The 25,551-nt window shown below is 41.0% G+C and overlaps 1 protein-coding gene across 1 annotated transcript in view; it reads left to right on the top strand.

Annotated features, from left to right (window-relative positions):
* The window catches only part of LOC139354652 (uncharacterized), a 37,915-nt gene extending 12,934 nt beyond the window's left edge, over nt 1-24,981 (top strand). The window contains exon 3 of the mRNA XM_070998898.1: nt 24,888-24,981. Within this exon, the coding sequence (XP_070854999.1) occupies nt 24,888-24,981 (94 nt within the window). The remainder of the gene's footprint in view (nt 1-24,887) is intronic.
* Nucleotides 24,982-25,551: the final 570 nt, after the last annotated feature.

Raw genomic sequence — 25,551 nt, 5'->3', positions numbered from 1 at the left:
ATTGAAATAGAAAAATTTAAGAAAAATATAGATGATTGTACATTTTAAATGTTTTATTCAGAATTAAAATTAAATTTACTAAATTGTGAAAAAAATTAATAAATGTAACCTATAATTGTAAGTAAAACATCGCTTTTTTTTATTTAAAGATTAAAATTTAAGGTAATGTATTAACCAAATATTACAGTTCACAATATTATTATTATACAATTTTTATTTAACAGAAAAAACATCGCTTTTACTTACAGGTTAATGTTAAAATTTATGAAAATGTATTAACCAAATAAAACAATTCAGCACATTATGTAGTTTGAATTTAACAGAAGAATTACAGTATTACGAATTACATTAATTAATTAAATTACAATCAATTTGCTTACTTTCTTCTATATTTAGTGGTATAGTTTGTTTATAGTTATCTATACCACCCTCTAATCTATACACTTTATTGTCACATTTCTTAAAGGAATTGATTTAATGTATTTATCATTATCTTCATCTAAATTAAACGGTATAGTTTGAACTTAGTTATCTATACCACCCTCAACAACAATAGTTTCATCCTCACTAGATGATCTTGGAATACATGGTTCTGGATTTTCATCATCATAAAGAATTGTATCATGGTCATCATCATCATCACCATACAAATGAAGAGAAAATTTGTTAACCTCTTTTTTATTAATGTTTCGGAGTTCTGAAAATATAAATATTATAAGTAAACATAAAAATATTATTTTATATGTATTCAACCAACCTTTTTGAGCTCCATCCAAAATATTATTTTCAACTTTTTTATTAATGTTTTGGAGTTCTGAAAATATATATATATTATTAGTATACATATATAATTAAATAAATATATATATTAAACTCACCTTTTTTAATTTTCTCGAACTATTATTTTCATCTTCTATTTATATATTCTGCAAAAATAAACGTATTTCCCTACTCAATCAGATTATGATATAATATCACTATTAGTTATTTTGAAATCGTTAATATCGTCATTGGTATTTTATCTGTGCTAATCTGACTTTCTTTTTTATTTAAATATTCAATCATCATTTGAGCTGCTAAATTTCTCTTTCTTAAATATAGCCCATTAATTCTTTCTGCTTCCTCTATTTTCATTTCGTGGATTTGTGGACCATCGCTAAGATAACCTGATTATTCTTGTTCTATCTCTTCTCTTTTACTCTCTTGTTTGGAGAGAAGATCAGCATCTTTAAATATTTTGTCATAAACATTCCTATCTTTCCGTCTCTCTGCATTAATTACTGAATGGAATAAAACTTCTGCAAATTTAAAACAATTAATTCTTAACGTTGCTAGGGGGGTATTAGTATTGCGTTTAGATTTTCGGTGGCGGTGGCGACTAGATAAATATTTAAAATTTGTCCGTTTATTTATACTTAGACTTCGCCTAGAATGTGCTCTTCTATATATGTTATTGTAATGACATTTAACTCCTACCGTAGCACTTTTGTATTGGACGGTGAAGAATCTGTTTAGACCCCTTCTTCCTAAATCCATGTTCTCCTTTCATTTTCAACTAATTTTTGCTTAAAATTCTCTATTATCCCCCTCTTTGTAAATTCGATTTGTGAACTGTGCATGTTTTCAGTGCTTTTTAATTTATGAGTAGTGTTCCTTTTTATTGGAACCCGACTTACACTTTCAAATAATGCATCACTATCACTGATCCCCAACACGAATTCTTGTGACGTGTTACTAAATGTAGGTGCTCGACTTACGTTTTCAAATTCTCTCTCACTATCATTTATACCCATATCAATTTTTTCTGAATTTTCATCTCCTATGTTATTATTTTCTATGTGATCAATATTTGTATTTTCGCTATTAAAATGGTGGAATTGTAGTTGTTTCAGATGTAGTGTTTGTAGCTGTTTTTGTTGTTGTTGTATCTTCTTCCAGAAGTTCTCTTTTTAATGTAGTTGCTGCTGTTCTAGTTGTTGTTTTTTCCTTCTCCTCCTCCTCCAGAATTCCCCTTCTCATTGTAGGTGTAGTTGCACATGTTGCAGTTGAGGCAGATGTAGTTGTAGTTGTAGTTGATGTTGTTGTTGTTGTAGTTGTTTCTTCAACTGTGCTTGCACTTGTACTTGCTGTTAAGTCATTCATGCTTCCATTAATAGCATTAAATATTTTAGTATCGAGTTCACTTTTTAAGTTTGGTTTCTCACTTTCATCACTTGTCTTGTTTATGAGATCCATAAAAATATTACTGTCCTCTAGGATCTCAAATTTTAAGTCAATATTAATGATTTTTTTTAGTTTTGGAACATTGATAAATAACCCAATCGAATTATTGGAAGTCGATGGGTTTTCAATTAAAGTCATTTCATTGGGGAGTGGTACCATTTTCAGTATTACAAAAAATATTATAAAAACCGTCATTTTTATTTTTTTTGTTTTTTTTTGACAATCGATCAAACGAACGAACGAATGAATAAGCAAACGAATAGATGGAAACTGAATACTTTTTGAAATTCTTCCGCCTTTATACCCTCCAGATTTGTATATATAAATATATCCCGTTCCGTTCAAATTCTTATCTTGTAACGAACTGATTTTGTGTGTCTGCTCGCTACGAGATTCGTGCGGCTAGCTCAGAAGATTGTGTGTTCGTCCCACCAAATTTATATGACGTGATTGCCCGTAGATCAGTGAGAAAACAAAGGGGTTAAAATGGTAACAGTGGGATTTATTCTCGTGTATCTCCTGGCTCTGGTTCCGCCGGCTGCTGGCGCTCCTCTTTCTGGCTCCTCGACGCGTTGACTCGTCTTCCTCTGGATCCTGGGTCTCGGGACGCTCGTAGTGGCCGCCTCTGCTTGCTTGGCGTCGCGCTGCCTCGGGGTCGCTTGTCGCGCCTTAGACCCGCAGAGAGTTCGGCCTTGTGGGCTTAGGGAAGCGTCACCGTTCTCAGACTAGGGTGAACAAGCCTTGCTCTCCAGGCCGACGCCTTTCGAGGCAATACCTGTCCCTTGCTCTGTCCCGGCCGGTCCCGCTAGGTTCTTGTTCAGTTCGCGCTGACAGTCAAGGCTGCCGCCAGGAAGCTGTCTAGCGGTTCACTTCGCTTTACGCCTAGCGCAGACGAACGTTCCACCCGGCTTCGCCCTAATGCGTGACGTCCGCGACGCTCCTACGCTCCCCAATGAACTCCGCGCGTCGATGGTAACGTGGCTGCCGGAAATGTCTGCTGGCGTCGCTGTCGATGTTCTCTGCGCTGTCTTCTGACCAGTATCTCGTCGTTCTGGCACTCGGGGAGTTGGGCGATTGCTGTTCGGGAACTTCGCCGGTAATCGCAGGGCTCTCCAGGCGGCCGCCTCTTGAAACCACAAATCGATACGATCGGTACGCTGTGTCGCAGAGAACTTTCCTCCCCAAGCTGACGGTTCTTCGTTGTAGGACTCTTTTGCTTGTCTCTGACAGACCCGCCGGGCGACTCGCCAGGGTGTGGTCGTGCCAAAGTTGGAAAACAAACGCCTTGACTTAGCCGCGTGACGCCTTCCAGAACTCAGCCACCTGTGTCTCAATTCGGAGATTCCTGATGTCTCAATCCCGAACGTCTCGACGTGGCGAACTTGCTCCTTGTGTGCTTCCCACGGCGCTGCTTCCGACGACTCGCTTGGTTGTAGCTCTTTTGTAGATTATTTGCTTGACTGACTGTTTACTTGGTACTTTAACTGATCTTGAAGGTTTGACTCCTCGTGATCGACTGATCCAGCTGCCAGCGCTCTGCGGCCTTATATAGGGCCTCCGGGAACCGTTATTTCCCTTTTGCGCACGGCCCGCTGTATCTCTCCACTCTGGGTCCAAAGTCCGTGACTCCTGGTTGACCCACTTGTCCTTCACGTACCGCTTCCAATCGATGCTCCGCCCACTGCTGCAGTCCCGCTGTTTCCCCTGATGCTTGTGGCACGCCTGTGTGCCGCTCCACTGCCGAGATGTGGCACTTCCTCTCCCCGTTCAAAGTTCACGGGAGAGTCCAAAGTCCGGTGGAGTTCCGTTATCCTGTTTTTGCACACGGCACTCTTGCCTTGCCCGCGAAGTCTCCATTCTCCCTCGATCTCCATGCTTGGTCTCCAAACTCTCTCGCTCTCCATCCTTGGTCTCAAAACTCTCTCGTTCTCCATCCAAGTCTCCAAACTCTCTCCCCGCCGCGCCGTTACTACGCGAATTCGCCGCGTATCTGGTAAGCGGCCGGCCATCTGCTGCTGCTTCTATTTGTGGGGAGTTATTCAACTCCTCACATTCCCCCCTTACTTCGGGAAACATTTAAAACTTGTTTCTACTCTCCGGCGTTTCCTTGCATGTCCTAGCCTTCGAGTCCTTGTGATTCCCGCGGCGCTCCCTGGTTGCTCCCTCGATGCTCCCTCGACGCTCTTAACTCCCTTGAGTTTCTACAGCGCTGGTCATCCTCCACGTAGCAACTTTAAATCTCCCGCGCCGATATTTCCTGTGTTTCCACTGGGACATCGATAATCATGGGGTATCGATCCCCAGCTCGCTGCTCATTGCTGCGTCTCACTGCTTTCCATGTTTCCTCCGCCTGGTCACACCATTCGTGCGTGATCGATGTTTATTCGCATATCGACACCGACGGTGCGGAGTTGCCACCTGCTCGTTGCGATATTTCTACCTTGGCCGATATTTCCATCGTGTGCCCATCGATCGCACTATCGTCCAGTGCGAATCGATCGCCTATCGAGGCGCCCCCTTCCGTGGCTCGTGGTGATTTTGCAACTTTCATTGGTAAGTTTCTTTTGAATTTCCTTCACTCCTTTTCATCTCATCCTTTCGTGCTCTCTCGCCCTTCACTCGTCCTCTGTTGGCAGCATCTGTCTCACCATTGTCAGCTTTCGAGAGCGGGTGCGGAGAGGACTTCGCATTCACTTTGCAACCAGGACAGCAGGTTAGTATTATGATGTCCGTTTCTGCTTCCTGCACTAAGCCCCCTTTAAATTTCATTTTGCTGGCGCGGCCCATACATGCCCCGTTCTTCTTCTTGTTTTTAGTTAACTGTTGGTGTGGTGCGTGTTCTGTCTTTTGTGACCAGCTGGCTACGGTGTAGATCTGATTCTGCACCGTCCTCCCCTTTTCCTCGGGTAACAACTAGACGAGCTCGTCAGGCGCATTCCGTATAGAATCTCCGGATGCTGCGGTGTATGTCTGGACTGCGCGACTTGTGTTGCTTGTCTCCTTCCGCGCATACTCTCTTCTACGTTACCCGTATCCTTGTACCGTTTTGTAAGTGTCCCTTCCGCCTGGCGTTATCGCGGATGACTCTGGCAACTGCCCGACGCTGAATCCTGTTGCCTTGCGGTCGGGATCACCATCCATCCCTATCCACGTCCTTGTGCCCTACCCTTATGGTTGACCTTTCTGCGTGGCGTGTGGATGACTCTCGCTTCGGCCTGACGCTTAATCCTGTGGTCTCGCTGTCGGGATCACCATGAGATCCTTATCCATGTCCTTGCTCTATCCTGATTGTCTTGTCCGTGTGGCGTATGGATGACTCTCGCTTCGGCCTGACGCCTAATCCTATCGCCTCGTACCTGTTGTTAGACATCTGACGTTTCTGCTGTCTGCTCGTTTTGTTGCTTGAGCTCGACAACGTGAACTGTCGTTTCTTTCTTCGACTGTGTGTGGCGAATTTTACAGATCACTGGAGAGACGAAATCTACAATACAATACAATCTTGGCCCACACTATGTCGCCCACCGCTGGTGACCATTGCCTCCTTCTCAGATTGTAGTGTCTGACTTGGTCCTGGGACGCCTTTTCCATATTTCGCCGCACGATCTCGAATACCTCTCTTAGTTTGTTGGCATTTTCCTCAGGGGTCTCCGTAGCTCGTCCAGTGCCTAGGGTTTCCTTATCATATAGGCTGCTGGGTAGACGTGGTTCCCTTCCCTGGGTAAGAAACGCCGGTGTATGGCCGGTGGATTCCGATGTGCTCGTGTTCACGGCTAGCATAATCTCCGGCCACTTCTCGTCCTAGTTTCTCTGGCCCTGCCCTGCGAAGTGCGCAATCATGGTCTTGACCGTTCTATTTGCTCGTTCGGTTGGATTCTCTTGTGATGTGTATGGTGCGGTGAATTGTTGCCTGATACCCATCTCAGCCAGGAAACCTTTAAAGATGCGGCTTGCAAACTCCGTTGTCCGTTATGACCACCTTCGGGACCCCGTACCTTGCGATTATGCGTTCCCTAAACGCCTTCTTGAGCGACTCTGCTGTCGCACTGCGCAGGGGCACCAGTTCCGTCCATTTCGAAAACCTGTCTATCATGACCAGCAGCATTTGGTTTCCTTGGTTAGATCTTGGTAGGGGTCCAACGAAGTCTGCGCATACCGTGGCCCACGGTTCCTCCGGCACTTGGGTCAACATCTTCCCGGCCGCCTGCATCGGATTGGGCTTAAACCGCATGCAAATCTCGCATTTTCGTACGTGGGCTCGGGCGTCTCTATGCATGCCTGGCCAGTAGTATAGGGCTGCCAACCGTACAATTGTCCTTCGGCTTCCTACGTGTCCCGCAAACGGTGCGTCGTAGTTTTCCCTCAACACTGTTTCTCGTAGCGACTTTGGGACGCACATCTTCCATGACGCGACGTCTTCACTGCCTGAGCGGTGAGGTATGTTTCTGTACAGTGTCTCTCCATCCATAACATAGCCCGGGTACTTCTGCGGTTGGGTCCTTATCTTTTCGCCCATGTCCTTGATCCAGCTGCACCCTCCTGAAGTTATTGTTGCCGACGCCTCTTTTAATCCTCGTAGCGTCTCTGGTAGTGGTTGTTTTGATAATACGTCGGCTACCACGTTTAGCTGACCCTTTCTGTACGCTATCTCATAGTCGTACTGTTGTAGCTCCAGGGCCCATCTGGCGATCCTTCCTGAAGGGCTTTCGATGCTTTTAAGCCACTTCAGGGCCATGTGGTCGGTTACTACCTTAAAGTGGTAACCTTCCAGATATGGCCTGAGCTTCCGGATCACCCAGACGATCGCCAAGCACTCCTTCTCCGTTGTTGAATAGTTCTTCTCCGCGCCGTTCAGTGTTCGGCTCGAATAGGAGATTACTCTTTCACCCTTTTCGGTGTCCTGGGTCAGTATTGCTCCGATGCCGTAGTCGCTGGCGTCTGTTTACAGGATGAAAGTTCTACTTAAGTCCGGGCATGCTAGCACCGGATCCGCCACGAGTCTTGCCTTTACTTCCTCAAACGCCATCTGGTGCTCTGGTGTCCACTCCCACTTACTGCCTTTGCGCAGCAGGTCATTCAGGGGTTTGACGATTCTGGAAAAATCTGGTGCAAATCGGCGGTACCACGACGCTACTCCTAGGTATTGCCGAAGTTCTTTGACGGTCGATGGCGGTTCCAGTTCGGCGATGGCGCCTACTTTTTCTGGATCTGTTCCTATTCCCTCGCTTGTCACTCGATGTCCCAGGTACAGTAGTTCCTTTTTAAAGAATTGGCATTTTTCTGGATTCAGCCTCAGGTTTGCCTCCTTTAGACGCCGGAACACTTCCTTCAGGTTTCTTTTGTGTTCTTCCAGCGTGCGACCGATCACTATTATGTCATCCTGGTAAGCGAATGCGTGAGGTGACATTTTGGGGCCAATTACTTGGTCCAAAACTCGCTGAAACGTTGCCGACGCCGAGTGAAGTCCGAACGGCATTACCCTCCACTGAAACAGACCTTTGCCTGGTACCGTAAACGCCGTATACTGTCTGCTACTCTCTTCCAGTGGGATTTGCCAGTATCCATCCTTCAGGTCCAAACTGCTGATGTACCGCGCTTCCCTTAGTTGGTCCAGGATGTAGTTTATGCGAGGCATTGGGTAGGCATCCTTAACTGACTTCGCGTTGATCTGCCTGAAGTCGACACACAGTCTCCACTTGCCTGTCTTCTTTTTCACCATCACGATGGGGGAGCTGTATGGGCTCTTTGAATGCTCTATGAACCCCATTTGGAGAAGCTCGTCCACCTTTACGTTGATTTCCCCTTGAATTTTCGGGTTCTTGGGGTAGTATCTCTGCTTGATTGGCTTGTCATCCTTCATTTTGATCTGGTGTTCTGCCATATTCGATGTTCCCGTCATTGTGCTGAAGTCTGCCAGCTCTGCTTCAAGGAACGCTGTAGTATCGTCCAACTCGTTTACTTGTTGAACGACTGCTACTGATAGCTTCTCCTCAAGCCATCCATTGTGTCGGTTCCTGGCTGGTATTATTATCTCGTGTCCAGCACACCTTATCTCGGTTCCGACTTGTTTCAGGAAGTTCCATCCCAACACTAATGGATCCACTACTCTGGGTAAAATCAACAGGCTCATGGTCTCTTGTTTGTTGCCGAATTTGACCTCCACCTCGAGCTGCGCATCAATTCCGCCGCACCTTCCATCTGCCAAGCTAACTTGCCGTCTCGTCTTTGTAATCTTTCCTAGAGCAGCAATATTGTCCGCCAATTCTTCGCTCACGAAGCTTGCCGTTGCTCCGGTGTCGATTGTGGCCTTGTAGCTGTTCCCACCAATCATCACAGCTGCGGACAACTGCTGCTCCTCCTCGATTAGCTTGCCCGTTAGTTTGGAGATTAGTTTCCCGATCGTTGGCAGCAATCGACGCTCCTGACACCCACCTTGCCGCATATCTCTAGCCCAGTGTCCGTTCCCACCGCATTTTCGACAGGCCTCCTGCGGGTCTGTGATATGGGTGGCATCTTGTGGCCTCTGTGTGTTGTGGGGGTGGTGCCCAATGGCCTCTGTTACCTGCTGTCGTCTGGCTTGGCGTGGTGGTGACCATTGATCGTTTCCTCGTGAGTTCTGGTTATCTACCTCCTCGCATCTCCTGCATTTCACCTGTGTTGGTGACGCCGACTTTGTCTTTGAGAACTTGTTCTCCTGTGCGAAGACTTCCCGTTCCTTTTCAAGTTCTTCGTACTCATCGGCTAGGATCATTAGCGTCTCCAGGTCCGACACTTTGTATGCTCTTATGCAGTTCTCTTTAATGACCCTTAACGTCTCTTTCGTAGAATAGTTAGGTGGCCTCACTATTGTCTGCATGTCGATCATGTAGTCCTTGAACGACTCGCTGAAGCCTTGCTTCCTTTGCCGGACCTGGTCCGCCAGCCTGGTGAAGAAATCTCTTGGCAGGAAATATGTGTGGAAACTTTCAATGAATTCTGCCCAAGTTCTCCACTGCTTATTGTTGGCGATGAACCATTTCAAAGCCCTTCCTTTTAGCAACTCCGGCATCGCTCGAGGGATCATATCAAGCTCCAAACCGTACGTGTTGGCGGACCATTCTACCTGCTCCAGGAACTCGAATGGTTTTTCCTCCCCATCGAACCTGAACGACCATTCGCGGACCTGCTTAGCGACCTTTGCATAGTCCGACTGGCTTGGTCTCGGGGTCAGCGCTGCTGCTTCCTTTTCTTGGCTTGATTCTCTCCTGTGGGCCTCTTTTTGCATGTTGTCAATGCTCAGGCTTGCCACCAGGTTGTCCCCTTCAGCGTTCGTTAACGTAATGCTTGGGCCGGCTCTGTCGTAGTATGTCGCCTCCAGCTCGGCCCAGATGTCGACGAGTTGTGGATCATTCTCTGTTTCGGAGTAGTATTCCGATAGTGCCTTCCTCATGTCGTCTAGCCTGCTCTCCAGGGCGTCGTTGAGCCTCTGTGCGACATGGGCGAAGTCTTCCTTCTTGAGGCGGTAAGTCCACTTCTTTCCCATTTTTACTATGCTGTTCTCACTGTTGGGACAATCACGTTGGGCGCCAGATGTAACGAACTGATTTTGTGTGTCTGCTCGCTACGAGATTCGTGCGGCTAGCTCAGAAGATTGTGTTTTCGTCCCACCAAATTTATATGACGTGATTGCCCGTAGATCAGTGAGAAAACAAAGGGGTTCAAATGGTAACAGTGGGATTTATTCTCGTGGTATTAGTACAGCGGGTGTGGCTGGGTTGGCTTCGGTATCTCCTGGCTCTGGTTCCGCCGGCTGCTTGCGCTCCTCTTTCTGGCTCCTCGACGCGTTGACTCGTCTTCCTCTGGATCCTGGGTCTCGGGACGCTCGTAGTGGCCGCCTCTGCTTGCTTGCCGTCGCGCTGCCTCGGGGTCGCTTGTCGCGCCTTAGACCTGCAGAGAGTTCGGCCTTGTGGGCTTAGGGAAGCGTCACCGTTCTCAGACTAGGGTGAATAAGCCTTGCTCTCCAGGCCGACGCCTTTCGAGGCAATACCTGTCCCTTGCTCTGTCCCGGACGGTCCCGCTAGGTTCTTGTTCAGTTCGCGCTGACAGTCAAGGCTGCCGCCAGGAAGCTGTCTAGCGGTTCACTTCGCTTTACGCCTAGCGCAGACGAACGTTCCACCCGGCTTCGCCCTAATGCGTGACGTCCGCGACGCTCCTACGCTCCCCAATGAACTCCGCGCGTCGATGGTAACGTGGCTGCCGGAAATGTCTGCTGGCGTCGCTGTCGATGTTCTCTGCGCTGTCTTCTGACCAGTATCTCGTCGTTCTGGCACTCGGGGAGTTGGGCGATTGCTGTTCGGGAACTTCGCCGGTAATCGCAGGGCTCTCCAGGCGGCCGCCTCTTGAAACCACAAATCGATACGATCGGTACGCTGTGTCGCAGACAACTTTCCTCCCCAAGCTGACGGTTCTTCGTTGTAGGACTCTTTTGCTTGCCTCTGACAGACCCGCCGGGCCAGAACTCAGCCACCTGTGTCTCAATTCGGAGATTCCTGATGTCTCAATCCCGAACGACTTGACGTGGCGATCTTGCTCCTTGTGTGCTTCCCACGGCGCTGCTTCCGACGACTCGCTTTGTTGTAGCTCCCTCGTAGATTATTTGCTTGACTGACTGTTTACTTGGTACTTTAACTGATCTTGAAGGTTTGACTCCTCGTGATCGACTGATCCAGCTGCCAGCGCTCTGCGGCCTTATATAGGGCCTCCGGGAACCGTTATTTCCCTTTTGCGCACGGCCCGCTGTATCTCTCCACTCTGGGTCCAAAGTCCGTGACTCCTAGTTGACCCACTTGTCCTTCACGTACCGCTTCCAATCGATGCTCCGCCCACTGCTGCAGTCCCGCCGTTTTCCCCTGATGCTTGTGGCACGCCTGTGTGCCGCTCCACTGCCGAGATGTGGCACTTCCTCTCCCGGTTCAAAGTTCACGGGAGAGTCCAAAGTCCGGTGGAGTTCCGTTATCCTGTTTTTGCACACGGCACTCTTGCCTTGCCCGCGAAGTCTCCATTCTCTCTCGATCTCCATGCTTGGTCTCCAAACTCTCTCGCTCTCCGTCCTTGGTCTCCAAACTCTCTCGCTCTCCATCCTTGGTCTCCAAACTCTCTCGCTCTCCATCCTTGTCTTAAAACTCTCTCGTTCTCTATCCAAGTCTCCAAACTCTCTCCTCGCCGCGCCGTTACTACGCGAATTCGCCGCGTATCTGGTAAGCGGCCGGCCATCTGCTGCTGCTTCTATTTGTGGGGATTTATTCAACTCCTCACAATCTGTACATGCTTTTCTTCACACTTTATAAATAGGAATTGCGTGATTGTGAAGAAACATAATTTATTTTCACGCATTGACGTCAATGTCTACATTTTAATTGTTTTTTATAGAATCTCGTTTTAATGAATCCAACTATCTTCTGATTTTGAAAAGCCTACCCAACGCACAAGCACATAATCAAGTTCCCTCCAAAATTCTTATCTGTATATACTCTTTTAGTCTAGCCAACGCACAAGCTCATAATCAAGTTCCATTCAAATTCTTATCTGTACATGCTTTTCTTCACACTTTATAAATAGAAACTGCGTTTTTGTGAAGAAGAAACATAATTTATTTTCACGCATTGACGTCAATCCCTATATTTTAATTGCTTCCACTTGTTCTTTATAGAATTTCGTTTTTATGAATCCAACTATCTTCTGATTTTGAAAAGCCTAGCCAACGCACAAGCACATAATAATTGGGGTATAGCCTTTTTCAAAGACATGTTTATATTTACTTATTCGTACATGATCCCCCTCTTTAAAGTCCCCATTTGTAAATATTTTTAGATGATTGTATGATCTCATCAAAATTTGTTTTTCATTTTTAGCATTGACGTCAATGGGCTTCATTTTAATCGTTCTATGCTTCCTGTTATTATAATTATTAATCAATTCTTTGTATATTTGAAGCCAAGTATATTTTCCATTAAAACTAAACTCACGCCACATAAGTTCTTATAACGTTCTATTAAAACGTTCCACAATAGATGCTTTAAGAGTACTAAATGTTGAGTAATGATTAATTTCATATCTTTTCATCAATTCTCTAAATTGTTTATTATAGAATTCATTTCCATTATCTGTTTGTAAATTCTTTGGTACTCCACGACCAGATTTCATTATTTTTTCCATTGCTTTTGTATCTTCTTCTGCATTTTTTGATTTTATTGCTTCACCCCACCCATATTTAGAAAATGTATCTGTTACTGTTAACAAATACCTATAGCCTTTATTTGATGTTGTATATGCCCCCATTTCAACCAAATCAGCCCTTTACTATAACTCTACGTCTTGGGAAATTCTTGAATGATGGGCGATGTAACTCATTTACAATATCTCGTTTACTCATAGCTTTATTTTATCTGGGTTTCACCTTTTAAAACTGAGGTTGGTGCAAGTATATAATTGAAAATGTTAATTTCTATTTCATTCATATCCTCCACTATCCTATTAAAAGTTTTCATGAGAAATTCCAATTTTTTAGAAATTTTACTCACTTTTCCCTCAATATTATTGATTCGAGTTCTTAATCTAAATATTTCTTGTTTCTGCGGCTGCTTAGAAATTTTATTAGATGTATTCCGTACTAGTTTACTTATTTCATCATCAATATAAATCTTTGTTGCAATATCATTTTCATGAATGGGGGGTAGGGAATTTTTAAATCGTTTCCTCTGAACATTTAAATGTCCATCATAATCATTTAGTATACTTTGGAATTTTTCTAGACCTTTTGTTATATCTCTTGAGTACTCTTTCTCATATAAAAAACGAACAAACTTATCAACTGACATTTTAATTATAAAATAAATAATGAAAGAGTGGTATATTTATGTATGATCCACATTAATTGTTAAAACTTCTTCTTCGTTTACACGATGTGCAAATGGACTTTTCCGAAGTATTATTCCATCTATTTGTGTCTGATCAGAACGAATGATTGGTGGAGGTTTTTTTAAATGTTGGTTTATGAATTTTTTAAAATTTTCCAATTTATCAACAAGCTTTTTTATTGAATTATGTATATACTCCATTTGAATTAACATTTTTATTACTTTACTTTCCAGCTCTGATACTCTTTTATTTCGTAGTTGAAATGATTTAGTTATAGTTTCCATTTGATGTGATTTCGCTTCATTAATTTTATCATCAACATAAAATTTAATAGCCAAATCATTTCCATTTATTGGTTTTGAAGAGATTTTAATTCTTTTTTTCTGAACATTTATGTGACCATCAGTGTCTAGATATATACCTGTAAGACTCTCAACTTCCCTTTCGAAAAGCGAGGAAAAATGTCTATAATTTGAAAAGTGACCAAACTTGTCAATAGACATTTTACTATTAAACAAAATGAGAAAATGTTTTCTATTTTATTAATATATTATTTTTGGTTCCCGCAATTCTTATATAAATGAAAAAATTTCATTAGTATGGTTATTATTACCAGCAGCTCTTGATGCCATTAAGAGTTGCAATCTTTCAACAAGTTCATTAACATTATCCCAATATACATAGTTTGGTGGTATTTTTTGTAGTCTCATATACCCAGAATTAGTATGTTCTTCATTTACTGAAGATGATATTAATGGTTTAATAATTGAAGAGTATTTTTTAGAACGATTTCCTTTTAGTTGACCATCTGGTTGTTAGTTTCATTTGTGAGCACTTGTTTCAATTAAAATGTTTTTATATGATTCTAAATCATTCTTAGTATAATCCTTAGGACTATTATGAAAAATTAATGAGTATAGTCCTGGCGATAGAGTCCATAAATTTCCACTTCCTAATTCCATTAAATTTTTTTTAATTTTAAGTGTTGTATTACCCAACATTACAATATTATTTTCTTGTCTTTGTCCATAAGTATTGTCTAAAATCTTTTCTTGCTTTAACTGATTAATGTTGAGATTGTACTTCAATCCGGTTTCTTACTTTCATTTAAATCATCTGTGTGAGAGTGTTGTGAAACATCGGATTCATCTATAAGAGATTGTTGTAAAACATCGGATTCATCTATAAGAGACTGTTGTGAAAAAGCATCAACATAAGCATCACTCTCACTATCACTTTCGATTACTCTCTCGTGTACCCTTTTTTCTTTTTTACTTTTAGGTACTCTTATTTTCACTTTCTTGAACTTAGTTTTAATATCATGTGTATCATTAATATATTCTTTTTTATTCAATTTTTTATTTTCAGTGAGTAATTCATGTAAAGGTTCTGTAATAGGTTTAAAAGTTTCCTCCAAATTTGATACGTTCTCATTTTTTAATTGTTTCAATTCATCAAATTTTCTTTTTAATGAATTTCTACTTTTCGTCAACTGTTCTAAAAGCTTACGCTTCATTGTTGTTGTTTTCTCTGATACTCATGTGCTACTGAAAAAAATGTAGTATAATTTAAATATTTATAACAAGGGGTTTGAGTTTGAGTTCTATGAAATTTTATTTCTATTTTTATTTTTATTTATCAAAATAGATACATTAATAAATTTTAAAATGAATACATTTTAAGCTTTATTTAATTCTAAATAAAAATGGTTATCATTCCTTTTAATAATACAAAAAAGAATATTTTTTATATATTCAATTGTTGAATCCTCTAAAGTTGAGTATCGTTCCGGCAAGTACAGCATATACTCTTCAAGTTCAAGAGTGATGGCCATCCCAAAGCTGGTTTTCTTACGTTGAGCTCATCGAATAGGGTAGCACACCTCCGATTCCATTAAAATCCTTGAGTACTTTCATCATCCCCGGATTGACCATTTGTAGTTGTTTCTTCTTGTAGTTTTTTTCGTTGATTTTGTTGCTTTCACCTATATTTAGCAGTTGTAGCTGTTTTTGATGTTGCTCTTACCTGTTTTTTAGTAGTTGTCGCTGTTTTTGTTGTTGATTTTACTTGTTTTTTTAGCAGGTGTGGTTTTGTTGTTGATTTTACTTGTTTTTTTAGCAGGTGTGGTTTTGTTGTTGATTTTACTTGTTTTTTAGCAGATATAGCTGTTTTGTTGTTGTTTTCAGCTGCTTTTAGCAGTTGTATCTGTTTTAATTGTTTTTGTTGTTTTACTGTTTTAACTGTTTTTGATGTTGTTCTTGTTGTTGTTGATTTTGATGATTGCAAGATTTTTTAGGTTGAAACTTTAGGTTGAGAACGTTTTAGCTTGAAACTTTAAGGTTAAGACTGTTTGCAGGTGGTTTTTAAATGTGAGTTAGAATAACTTTTGATCGAGTTTTTATACCTTGAGGTAAACTAACCTTCCCTGTTCTATCTCATTCTTGATTTAGAATCGACCAATCATAGCAGTGAATATCATGTAAATAGGGTGGGTTTCAAGAATCATAGAGAAATTACTTGATCATAAAGAAAAAGTTAGGGTGGGATAGAGAGTAAGAATTGGAGGGACAGGTGTCCACAGTTGGTACTATTAAAGGCTTGTCTTCTCTCATAGTTATAGTTAATGTTATTCCCCAAGTATTTCACAATTTCTTTTGGAGGTTATAAATTTCCAAAACTATCAAAGTAATGTATACTTTTTTTATTTTTGTTATAAGCTACCCAATGTGTACCATCTGATGAACTATCATCTAGGTTTATAATTCCTGACTCTTCTCTCCAAGGAGATTTTGGTAGTGAGTCTCTCATAAACACACCTCGGAAATGTGGAATGTACTTTTGAGCAAAATTTCGAAATTTGAAAGAGGTTTTTTAGATAGCTTAGTAATTAGTTTTTGGGATTTCCTCTAAATGGATTAAGATATAATCCATAACCTTTTCTATAAGGTTTAAGAAACATACCTTCACCCCCACCTTAATACTTTCCATTTTCTTATTATGTTGTTTACTCTCTTCTAATTGTTTTTTCCCCATATTTGCATTATTGAGAGCTTTAGCAATGGCTGCACTACCAGAGGCGAGACTACTTTATGCACTTAGTGCAGTCAGAATGGGTACAATAGGTAAAAAACCACAAATTTTCGGTACATTAATAATACGAGGAATCTTAATATTTTTTTATTTCTACCAATTGATTTATTGACAGCTTTACGTGCAACCTTAATCGCACTCATTAGATCTAGTGGCTTCCGAGTTTTCAATGCCCGTATTCCTGTTTGGATAACATTTGAAAAACTCTTTACCTTTGATTTCCTTTTCTTACACTCTCTCTTTGTTCCCTTTTTCACACCCATACCGAATTTTTTGTTTTGTTTTTATAGTATTTGTAATCATACCCAATGTTGATATAAATAATAATCTATTTCATATTGGTGATAAAGTAATTCAACTTCCAATTGGATCATATGAACTCAATGATATTTATGATTTTCTAAAAAATAAACTAAAAGATTATGATCTTGAGAAAACATTTCAAATGGAGAGTAATAATAACATACTTCAAGTTCATATTACAACTACCAAGGAACCTATTTATTTTAAAAAAAACAACTCCATTGGACAATTGCTTGGTTTCAATAAAAAAATAATTTACCCCGACTTGAAAAAAACATATATATCTGATCAACCTGTCAACATTTTAAAAATAAACACAATACGCTTAGTATGTAATATTGTAAGCGGGTCATATATTGATAGTAGACAAGATCATTCATTATACGAATTTGGAATTAATGTTCCACCAGGCTATAAAACGAATATCACACCACACAATCTTATTTACTTACCAGTCAACACTAGAGAAATAAGTACACTCTCTATACACATAACTGATCGGAACGGTGAATTAATAAATTTGTGCGGTGAAAACTAAACAATACGTATACACTTAAGATTAATACAATGATTATATACAATAAAAGAGGCGATACTTACCATCATCAGCACACTTTAAAACATAAAGTTATAGGAAGAGGATCGAAACCAAACAGACACACATACACTAAAAAATAAGTCAATGCTTAAATCATTGGGCTTCAAAGTGCGAGTTTAACTAAAGTCATGGGGTTGAATGAAATATTGGCATTACGGGAAAAACCTTTCTCTGATGAAAGTATATCAAAGAAGGAATATCACATCTATCAACCCTATCAACAATCATTTAAACCAAATGATGAGATAAGAATTACAATCCAAAATCAAGATTTATATGTACTCCCCCATGAGAGTCTTCTAAATTTTCAAGGAGATATTACCCTAATTAAGGAAGGGGGAGCGGTAGAAACTCAAAATGTTATTGCGAGAATGAGAAATAATTGTATGGCATACTTTTTAAATGAAATACGCTATGAAATAAATGGTGTTGAGATAGATAGAACAAGATTTAGTGGTATTACTTCTACAATAAAAAACTTTGTTTCTTTAAATCAATTTGAAAGCAAGAGACTTTACAATTCTGTATGGAGTGGAGGACCCGATTTCAATTTAACCCCCAACTTCAACTTTTCAATACCCCTTAAAAATCTACTTGGATTTGCTGAAGATTTCAAAAAAGTATTATTAAATTGTAAACATGAACTAGTACTATTAATATCAAAAACTTTTAATGATGTACTTGAGCAAGATAAATTTGAGAGTGCACAATTAGTCGGAAAATATCATCTCAATATAACTAATGTTACATGGAAAATTCCTCATATAACACCCAGCGATTCAACGAAAATTAAAATGTATGATATTATAAAAAGTGGAACCAATCTACCGATTGCATTCCGTAGTTGGGATACATACATTAATCTTAAACTATGTAATGGAACAAATCATGTTTGGAATGTTAAATTAGCTGCTAACCGAGAACGTCCACGATTTGCTTTAATTGGATTTAAAGATAACCACCATCTAATTACAAACAATTTAAGAAATCTAAAGGTCTACTTAAACTCTGAAACATATCCCTACGATGACTTAAACTTGGACTTTGAAAAAGATCGATTTGCTCACCTATATGAAATGTATTGCAAGTTTCAATCTAGCTACTATAACCGAAGTGAATCTCCTTTACTATCACCTACAGAGCTTAAAACTAAAGCTCCAATTATCGTATTTGACTTATCATATCAAAATGAAATGGTACTTACCAAGCCCACTATCGAAAATGTTCAAGTATATTGCGTGCTCATACATGATCGTTTAGTTGAATATAACCCGTTGAATGGTCTAGCTCAGCGGATTGTCTAACAATCAATCAATCAATCATGAGTGAAGAAATTGTTGCAATTGATGTTCAAGGATTTCTTGGGAATAATAATAAATTTATTCTAAAAGAAATTGGAGTCGTATTCAAAAACGAGAAAATCTTGAATTATAATTTTATCATGTGGAAAGTCATGATTTTATTGAATTGAATAAGAAATGTAGAAAAACAGCTACTTGGCTAACAAAAAACATCATAAAATTTATTGAAATGATGGAGTATACTTTTTCAAAGAAACACAAATGTATTTAAGAGAAATAATTAGAAAACAGGAAATAATTTGTAAGGGATATCAAGAAAGGTTATTCCTACAAAAATTTTTAAAAATTGATGATGTAATTAACATTGATGAAATTGGTTTTCCCTCTCTAAAAATAATGGATGGAAATCACTTTCCATATTGTTCATTACATGACTAAATAAACGATCTCATTGGTTTTTGTGTATATTCTGTTAGGAACCACAACCACCACCACCATTGTGACCACAAGACCGTAGACAGGTTACACTAACAGATTTCATCTACAACCCTAATTGAATCTACCCTATTAAAACTATCCCTAATTGAATCAACAAAACGCCCATGCATAACAAAACAACGTTTTTGTTAGGAACCACCACCACCAACACCCAACAGTGTATATATACTTGATCAGGATCACTAGCCGAGTCGATCTAGCCATGTCCGTCTGTCCGTCTGTCCGTCTGTCTGTCCGTCCGGATGAACGCTGAGATCTCGGAAACTATGGGAGCTAGGCTATTGAGATTTGGCGTGCAGATTCCTGAGCTTCTTACGCAGCGCAAGTTTGTTTCAGCACAGTGCCACGCCCACTCTAACGCCCACAAACCGCCCAAAACTGTGGCTCCTACAGTTGTGATGCTAGAATAAAAATTTTAACTGAAATGTATTGTTCTCATCAATACCTATCGATTGACCCAAAAAAAAGTTTGCCACGCCCACTTTAACGCCCACAAACCGCGAAAACCTGTGACGCCCACAATTTTCATGCTAGATAAAAAATTTTAACTGAAATGTGTTGGTCTCGTCGATACCTATCGATTGATCCAAAAAAAAAATTTGCCACGCCCACTCCAACGCCCATAACTCTTAAATCTGTATACCGCCGGTAGGTGGCGCATTTTAATATCGCTTTTCTGCTTGCATATCTCCATATAGCTGAGTAACGGGTATCTGATAGCCGAGGTACTCGACTATAGCGTTCTTCCTTGTTTTAATTATGCTAATTAGGTCCTCAAAACACCTGCGCGCAACCATGCGTGACTAATTAGGGTCACCCCCACCCCCTTTTTTGACATGATTTATTACCTAGTGAGCCAGCTCCCGTATTATCCTACTACTCCGATGATTATGACAAACATGCTAAAGACAATATAGGAGAATTCGAAGATGATATATTCCCAACCGAAGACTGCAATTTTTTAGAGCGGAGTCCATGCTTCCGTATGTAAGCCTAAAGCATAAAAAACGTGGAGGAACCTTTTATGGTCTCATCCCTTCATGGCTCCATTAACATGGAAAAAAAATTTAAAATAAACCTTTTTAACGAAAACTCTAATTTTTATACCCGTTACTCGTAGAGTAAAAGGGTATACTAGATTCGTCGGAAAGTATGTAACAGGCAGAAGGAAGCGTTTCCGACCCCATAAAGTATATATATTCTTGATCAGGATCACTAGCCGAGTCGATCTAGCCATGTCCGTCTGTCCGTATGAACGCTGAGATCTCGGAAAATATAAGAGCTACAATACTGGGATTAGGCATGCAGATTCCTGAGATTCCTGCGCAGCGCAAGTTTGTTTCAGAAATGTGACACGCCCAATATAACGCCCACAAGCCGCACAAAACTGTGTCTTCTACAGTTTTGATGCTAAAAATTTTTACTGAAGTGTACAAGGTCAGCACTCTGCCCATAGCCCCGCCGTCAATTCTGACCGCCGCTGCCGACGTCGGGCCTTCTGCCTGGCTTCTTATATAATTCTTAGTTAGCTTTAATTAGTTTTAAACAGACTCGCAAAGAATCCAAACGGATTCCGGGATAAATTCCAACAATAAATATTTTATAGTTTTCCAAGCGGATTTACAAATAATAAATATTATATATTTAAACAGAAATAAACTAAAGTTATCCAAACGGATTTTTAAAGAATAAAAATTATAAATTAAACGGAAAATAGTCTTGTCTTTACTTATACTTTATGGGGTCAGAAACGTCTTCATTTGTGACGGAAATCATTATACCCTCGGCCAGGGAAAGCTGGAAGAATAAATTTGAATTTGTTGTTATAAGTAATGATAATGATATTCACAAGAGGCGATATAGAAAAGGATTCGATAGTTTTAAACATTTATGAAGGGCTATGGATCAGCTCTACTATCAGATCTGTATCAGCTATTGACGAGCTCTACACCAGCTATTGATCAGCTCTGGATCACCTCTGTAATAACTTTTGATCAGCTCTACATCAGATATATATTGCAATGATAATATAGTCTTTTTGAGCAGTAAATAATTGAATTTAAAACAAACAACAACAAAAAAAAATATGGGGAAATTAAAAAATCTAATAACTTGAATGATCTGATTTAAACAAGAGAAGTGTTAAATATAAAATTAAAGAGCTTGAAGTAGAATGTAATGGATCAAATTAATATGTTGAAAAATAACTCTAAGCTAATTACAAAACCTTTGAATGTAATTGCAGAAAATCTTATGAATGAAAAGACAAACAAATGCAGCACCAATATAAAAAATAATAATAAAAACAAGGAAGAACGCTATAGTCGAGTACCTCGACTATCAGATACCCGTTACTCAGCTATAGGGATCGAAGGGAAATGGAGATATGCAAGCAGCAAAGCGAGATTAAAATGCGCCACCTACCGGCGGTAGACAGATTTAAGCGTTATGGGCGTTAGAGTGGGCGTGGCAAATTTTTTTTTGGATCAATCGACAAACAGGCCAATACATTTAAGTTAAAATTTGTTTGTTTTTTTTTTGTTCGTGGGCGTTTAAGTGGGCGTGGCAAACTTTTTTTTGGGTCATTCGATAGTTATTTATGAGAACAATACATTTCAGTTAAAATTTTTATTCTAGCATCAAAACTGTAGGAGCCACAGTTTTGGGCGGCTTGTGGGCGTTAAAGTGGGAGTGGCACGCTGCTGAAACAAACTTGCGCTTCGTAAGAAGCTCAGGAATCTGCACGCCAAAACTTAATAGCCTAGCTCTTAAAGTTTCCGAGATCTCAGCGTTCATCCGGACAGACAGACAGACGGACAGACGGACATGACTAGATCGACTCGGCTAGTGATCCTGATTAAGAATATATATACTTTATGGGGTCGGAAACGCTTCCTTCTGCCTGTTACATACTTTCCGACGAATCTAGTATACCCTTTTACTCTACGAGTAACGGGTATAATAATCATAACAATATTAATAATCACAATAACAATATTAAGAATAGTAATAATAACTTTTTTATTGTGGCTGAGGGGGAAAATGCTTTATGGATCTTACACTACCGTCTTAGGTGTGGTATGTGGGGCTTGCACCCACTAAAAACCCCCTTCATCAGGCCTTTATCCACTTCTTGACCCCCTTCCTCTTGCCCCATACAAAGCTTTAAGGCTCGTCTCTACTTAAATGGCAATGTATACCACAGTAGATATCCATTTTAACCCATGGAGAGGCGACCACCAAGGCCCGTCTGATGGTCTGCTCCCAGCCAGCCCTTTTTATACCCTTTCATCGGGCTACTGCCCTCCAGTTCCCTATGCCTCTGCACTTCTTGGTGACTACAAATTCCGGCGTAATCGGTCCGATTGCTCTTGACAGAATATTTGTGACTGGGCGAATTTTATACAATAAAACACTGTGTGTTCTCCGTTGACGGCCTAGGAATCAGCGAAAATACAGATGTCTTCCATGCTTTTGCCCATCTTGTTTAGAAAGAAACTGAAAAGTGTAGGCAAAGTGCAAAAAAGGAAATAATAATTACATCGACATGTAAATTACATTATAAGCAAAACAGATTTAATAGGACTATTATTGCTGAGTTTAAACTAATCTTACAGGAACTAATATATTAATGGTTTAAAGCAATTCTTAGAAACAGCACATGTAAATTATCGTTAGTATTCCTCTATCGGTGCTGACGTGATGGCGCGCAGCAGTCTAGGTTTAAGGCTGGCTAATTAATCGCGCGCAGTGAGATCGTGGGCGCGGGGAGGCCCGGAGCAGCAGTAGTGAATTGTGGACGGCCGGGTGGCTGGCCCATAATCCAATGCAGAGTTGATGTACTACTAGAAAACTACGTTAACACGTAGGTGGGCGCGAGGGTGGGTACCGGGTACCGTCCTTTCGTTTAGCTTGCGAAAGTCCAGTACCAAACGCACCTATATCTTGCCCGATACGTCAGTGCCTTTTCATCTACGACCCATATTGGGTTATTGTAAGTGGACTTCGACTTTTGGATTATGCCGTTCTTAAGCAGTTGCTGAATTTCGCCGTTGGCGAAGTCAGCTGCTCCCATAGGGTATGGGTATAACTTAGATTAATGAGTTCTTCGCTAACCGACCTGTATGTGGCGACCACGGAAATATTATAAGGAAGAGCCTCGTTCGGATCTGCAAAGGCTTTCTTTCTTTTGTCTAGCATTTTTAAAAAAACGCCTTTTACCGAGGGCGGTGCGTCCGAGTAATCTACGTTAGTGAAATTGACATCGGTACAAGTATGAAAGTTAATTTGCTCTACCTCGGTGCCCCCTTTGACCTGAACGGAGGCTAGGCAACGCGATACGCCGGCCTGCTTCAATAGGTCCAGGGCGAGGATCGCGTCAAAGGAGGTTTGGTCTGGTAAGCTGATTGGATTTTATGTCGGATAGATCCTCTCTTCACTCTCGGACTCTGAGTCGCTCGTTTATTATTTCTATATTTGCTGAACGAAGAACTCATGGGCATCTGAATTTAACTAATTTAACGCTATTAAAAACAAAGACAAAGTCGACTGTTGGGCTCAGATTTCCTCGGGGCACCAAAAACAACGACATGTATGCAGCTTGAAAGAATGTATGCGCCGCTGCATGAAAATTATATTGAATACAAAGCGAAAAATATTTGCGTCACTGCATTCCAATAAGTGTATCGAAATTAATGAAAATTAAATATAAATTAATTTTACCGTCCATAACAGGAATGTATTTGGCTTGGGAGTAGTCTGTGATGTACGCCAACGCCATTTAGCCAAGTAGCTTGTTAAATAGAAAATATTTTCTCTATCTAAGGTTGTCTTTGTGGACCACCCTGCCTTTAATAGGGACTGTGTTCCCCAGGTCCGCTTCAACGGTTCGCTCCTCACACAAAGGTGTGTGTTTATTTTCGAGTCTTCGGTTGGAGTTTACAAGAACTTTTTCACCGACTTCAAATGTTCTATTCTGTCGGGAAGCGTTTTTTACCTGAATGCGGTTTGCGCACTTTTGATTTTGTTTTGAACGTCTGTCTGAGGATCGTCCGGTTGCGATTACACAACATCGGTTGGTCGCCAATTACTGAGTGAATTGACTTGTTGTGTATTGTTACGGCTAATAGGACTATTTCCACGGTGTCGGTTATTCCACTGTCGGTGCTTAAGCACTGACTGAGTTCCGATAGGGTACTGTGGAACCGCTCTATCTGTCCGCTTGAAACACCAAGAAGGGGCGGAACATTTGCAAACAGTATGAATCTGCGTTTCAATGGGGAGCGCGCCTTGTCAAGAACTTGTTGGTTCTGAAAGCAATTCAGCGGCTTGTCCGTGGAATTAATGCTGTGGGTCAGGGAGAGCTCACTGTGTTCGTGGCTGGACACGATTTTGACTCCTGGCTTCTAGCAACATAGAGTTGTTGTCTTGAGTGAGCATCCGCAACGTGGTTGTCTTTGCCGGGCTTGTAAAAAATTCGCGTGCCGGAGTCATCGATGCGTTCCTTCCACCTCTTTATTTTCGCTGATGCTCGGTAAAGATGTTTATATCTTTGAGCGCGTATAGATAGTGTCGTAACTTAGCTAGTGCCCATACTATGGCTAACAGCTCCCTTTCATTGGTACCATAGTTAACCTCCCTTCACTTGATGTCCTAGAGATCATTGTGATGGAGCGTCCCTCTTGGGACAGCACTGCGCCAATGCCGTAGGCTGTAGCATCTGTCGTTAGATCAAACGCTTTTTTATAATCTGGATCCATTTTCACCTTTCGTTCAGTATGTTTGAAATGGATCTCGCTATTGATGCAAAGTCTTTTATGATGTATTGTTAACAGGTGGCAAAACCTAGAAATGACCTTACCTCAAACACATTTTTGGGTTCTAGAATTTCTTGAACGGCCTTTACTTTTCCCTAGGAAGCTGACGCTTTTCTTAAAGAAACTAGATTTCTGCGCCGATATCCCCATTTTTGCATCATATAGGTCCCTTAAAACCCACATGGGCATTCTCATCTTCGGAAAAGATGATTACATCATCTACATAGACGTAGCAGAAGTTGCCGATCTGCTCTCGTAGGTTGTCGTCAATTGTTCTTTGTAAGATGCGTGCCGCATTTCTGAGCCCAAAATGAAAGTCTTCGGAAAGTCTTCCCTCCGTTTACCGAGAACTATGTTTTCTCACGGTCGCGTTCAGCGAGCGTATTTTGATGGTAGCCGGACTTCAGATCGAGCGTAGTAAGGTATTTGGCTTTGCCAAGGTTCCCCAATATCCTTGAGATGTTCGGCATGGGGTACATGTCGGGTACCGTCCTTTCGTTAAGCTTGCGAAAGTCCAGTACTAGAAGGATCTTTATCAGTACCCTTTTTATCTACGACCCATATTGGGTTATTGTAAGGGGACTTCGACTTTTGGATTTTGCCGTTCTTAAGCAGTTCCTGAATTTCGCCGTTGACGAAGTCAGCTGCTCCCATAGAGTATGGGTATAACTTAGCATAAATGAGGTCTTCGCTAACCGTCCTGATTGTGGCGACCACGGTAGTATTATAAGGAAGAGCTTCGTTCGGATCTGCAAAGGCTTTCTTTCTTTTTTCTAGCAACTTAAAAAACGCTTTTTACCGAGGGCGGTGCGTCCGAGCAATCTACGTT

The sequence above is a fragment of the Drosophila suzukii genome, unplaced genomic scaffold (assembly GCF_043229965.1).
Source record: "Drosophila suzukii unplaced genomic scaffold, CBGP_Dsuzu_IsoJpt1.0 scf_12, whole genome shotgun sequence".
In the NCBI taxonomy this organism is placed as follows: Eukaryota; Metazoa; Arthropoda; class Insecta; order Diptera; family Drosophilidae; genus Drosophila; species Drosophila suzukii.
The sequence above is the reverse complement of the archived record's forward strand: the minus strand, read 5'-3'. Positions and strand labels throughout refer to the sequence as shown.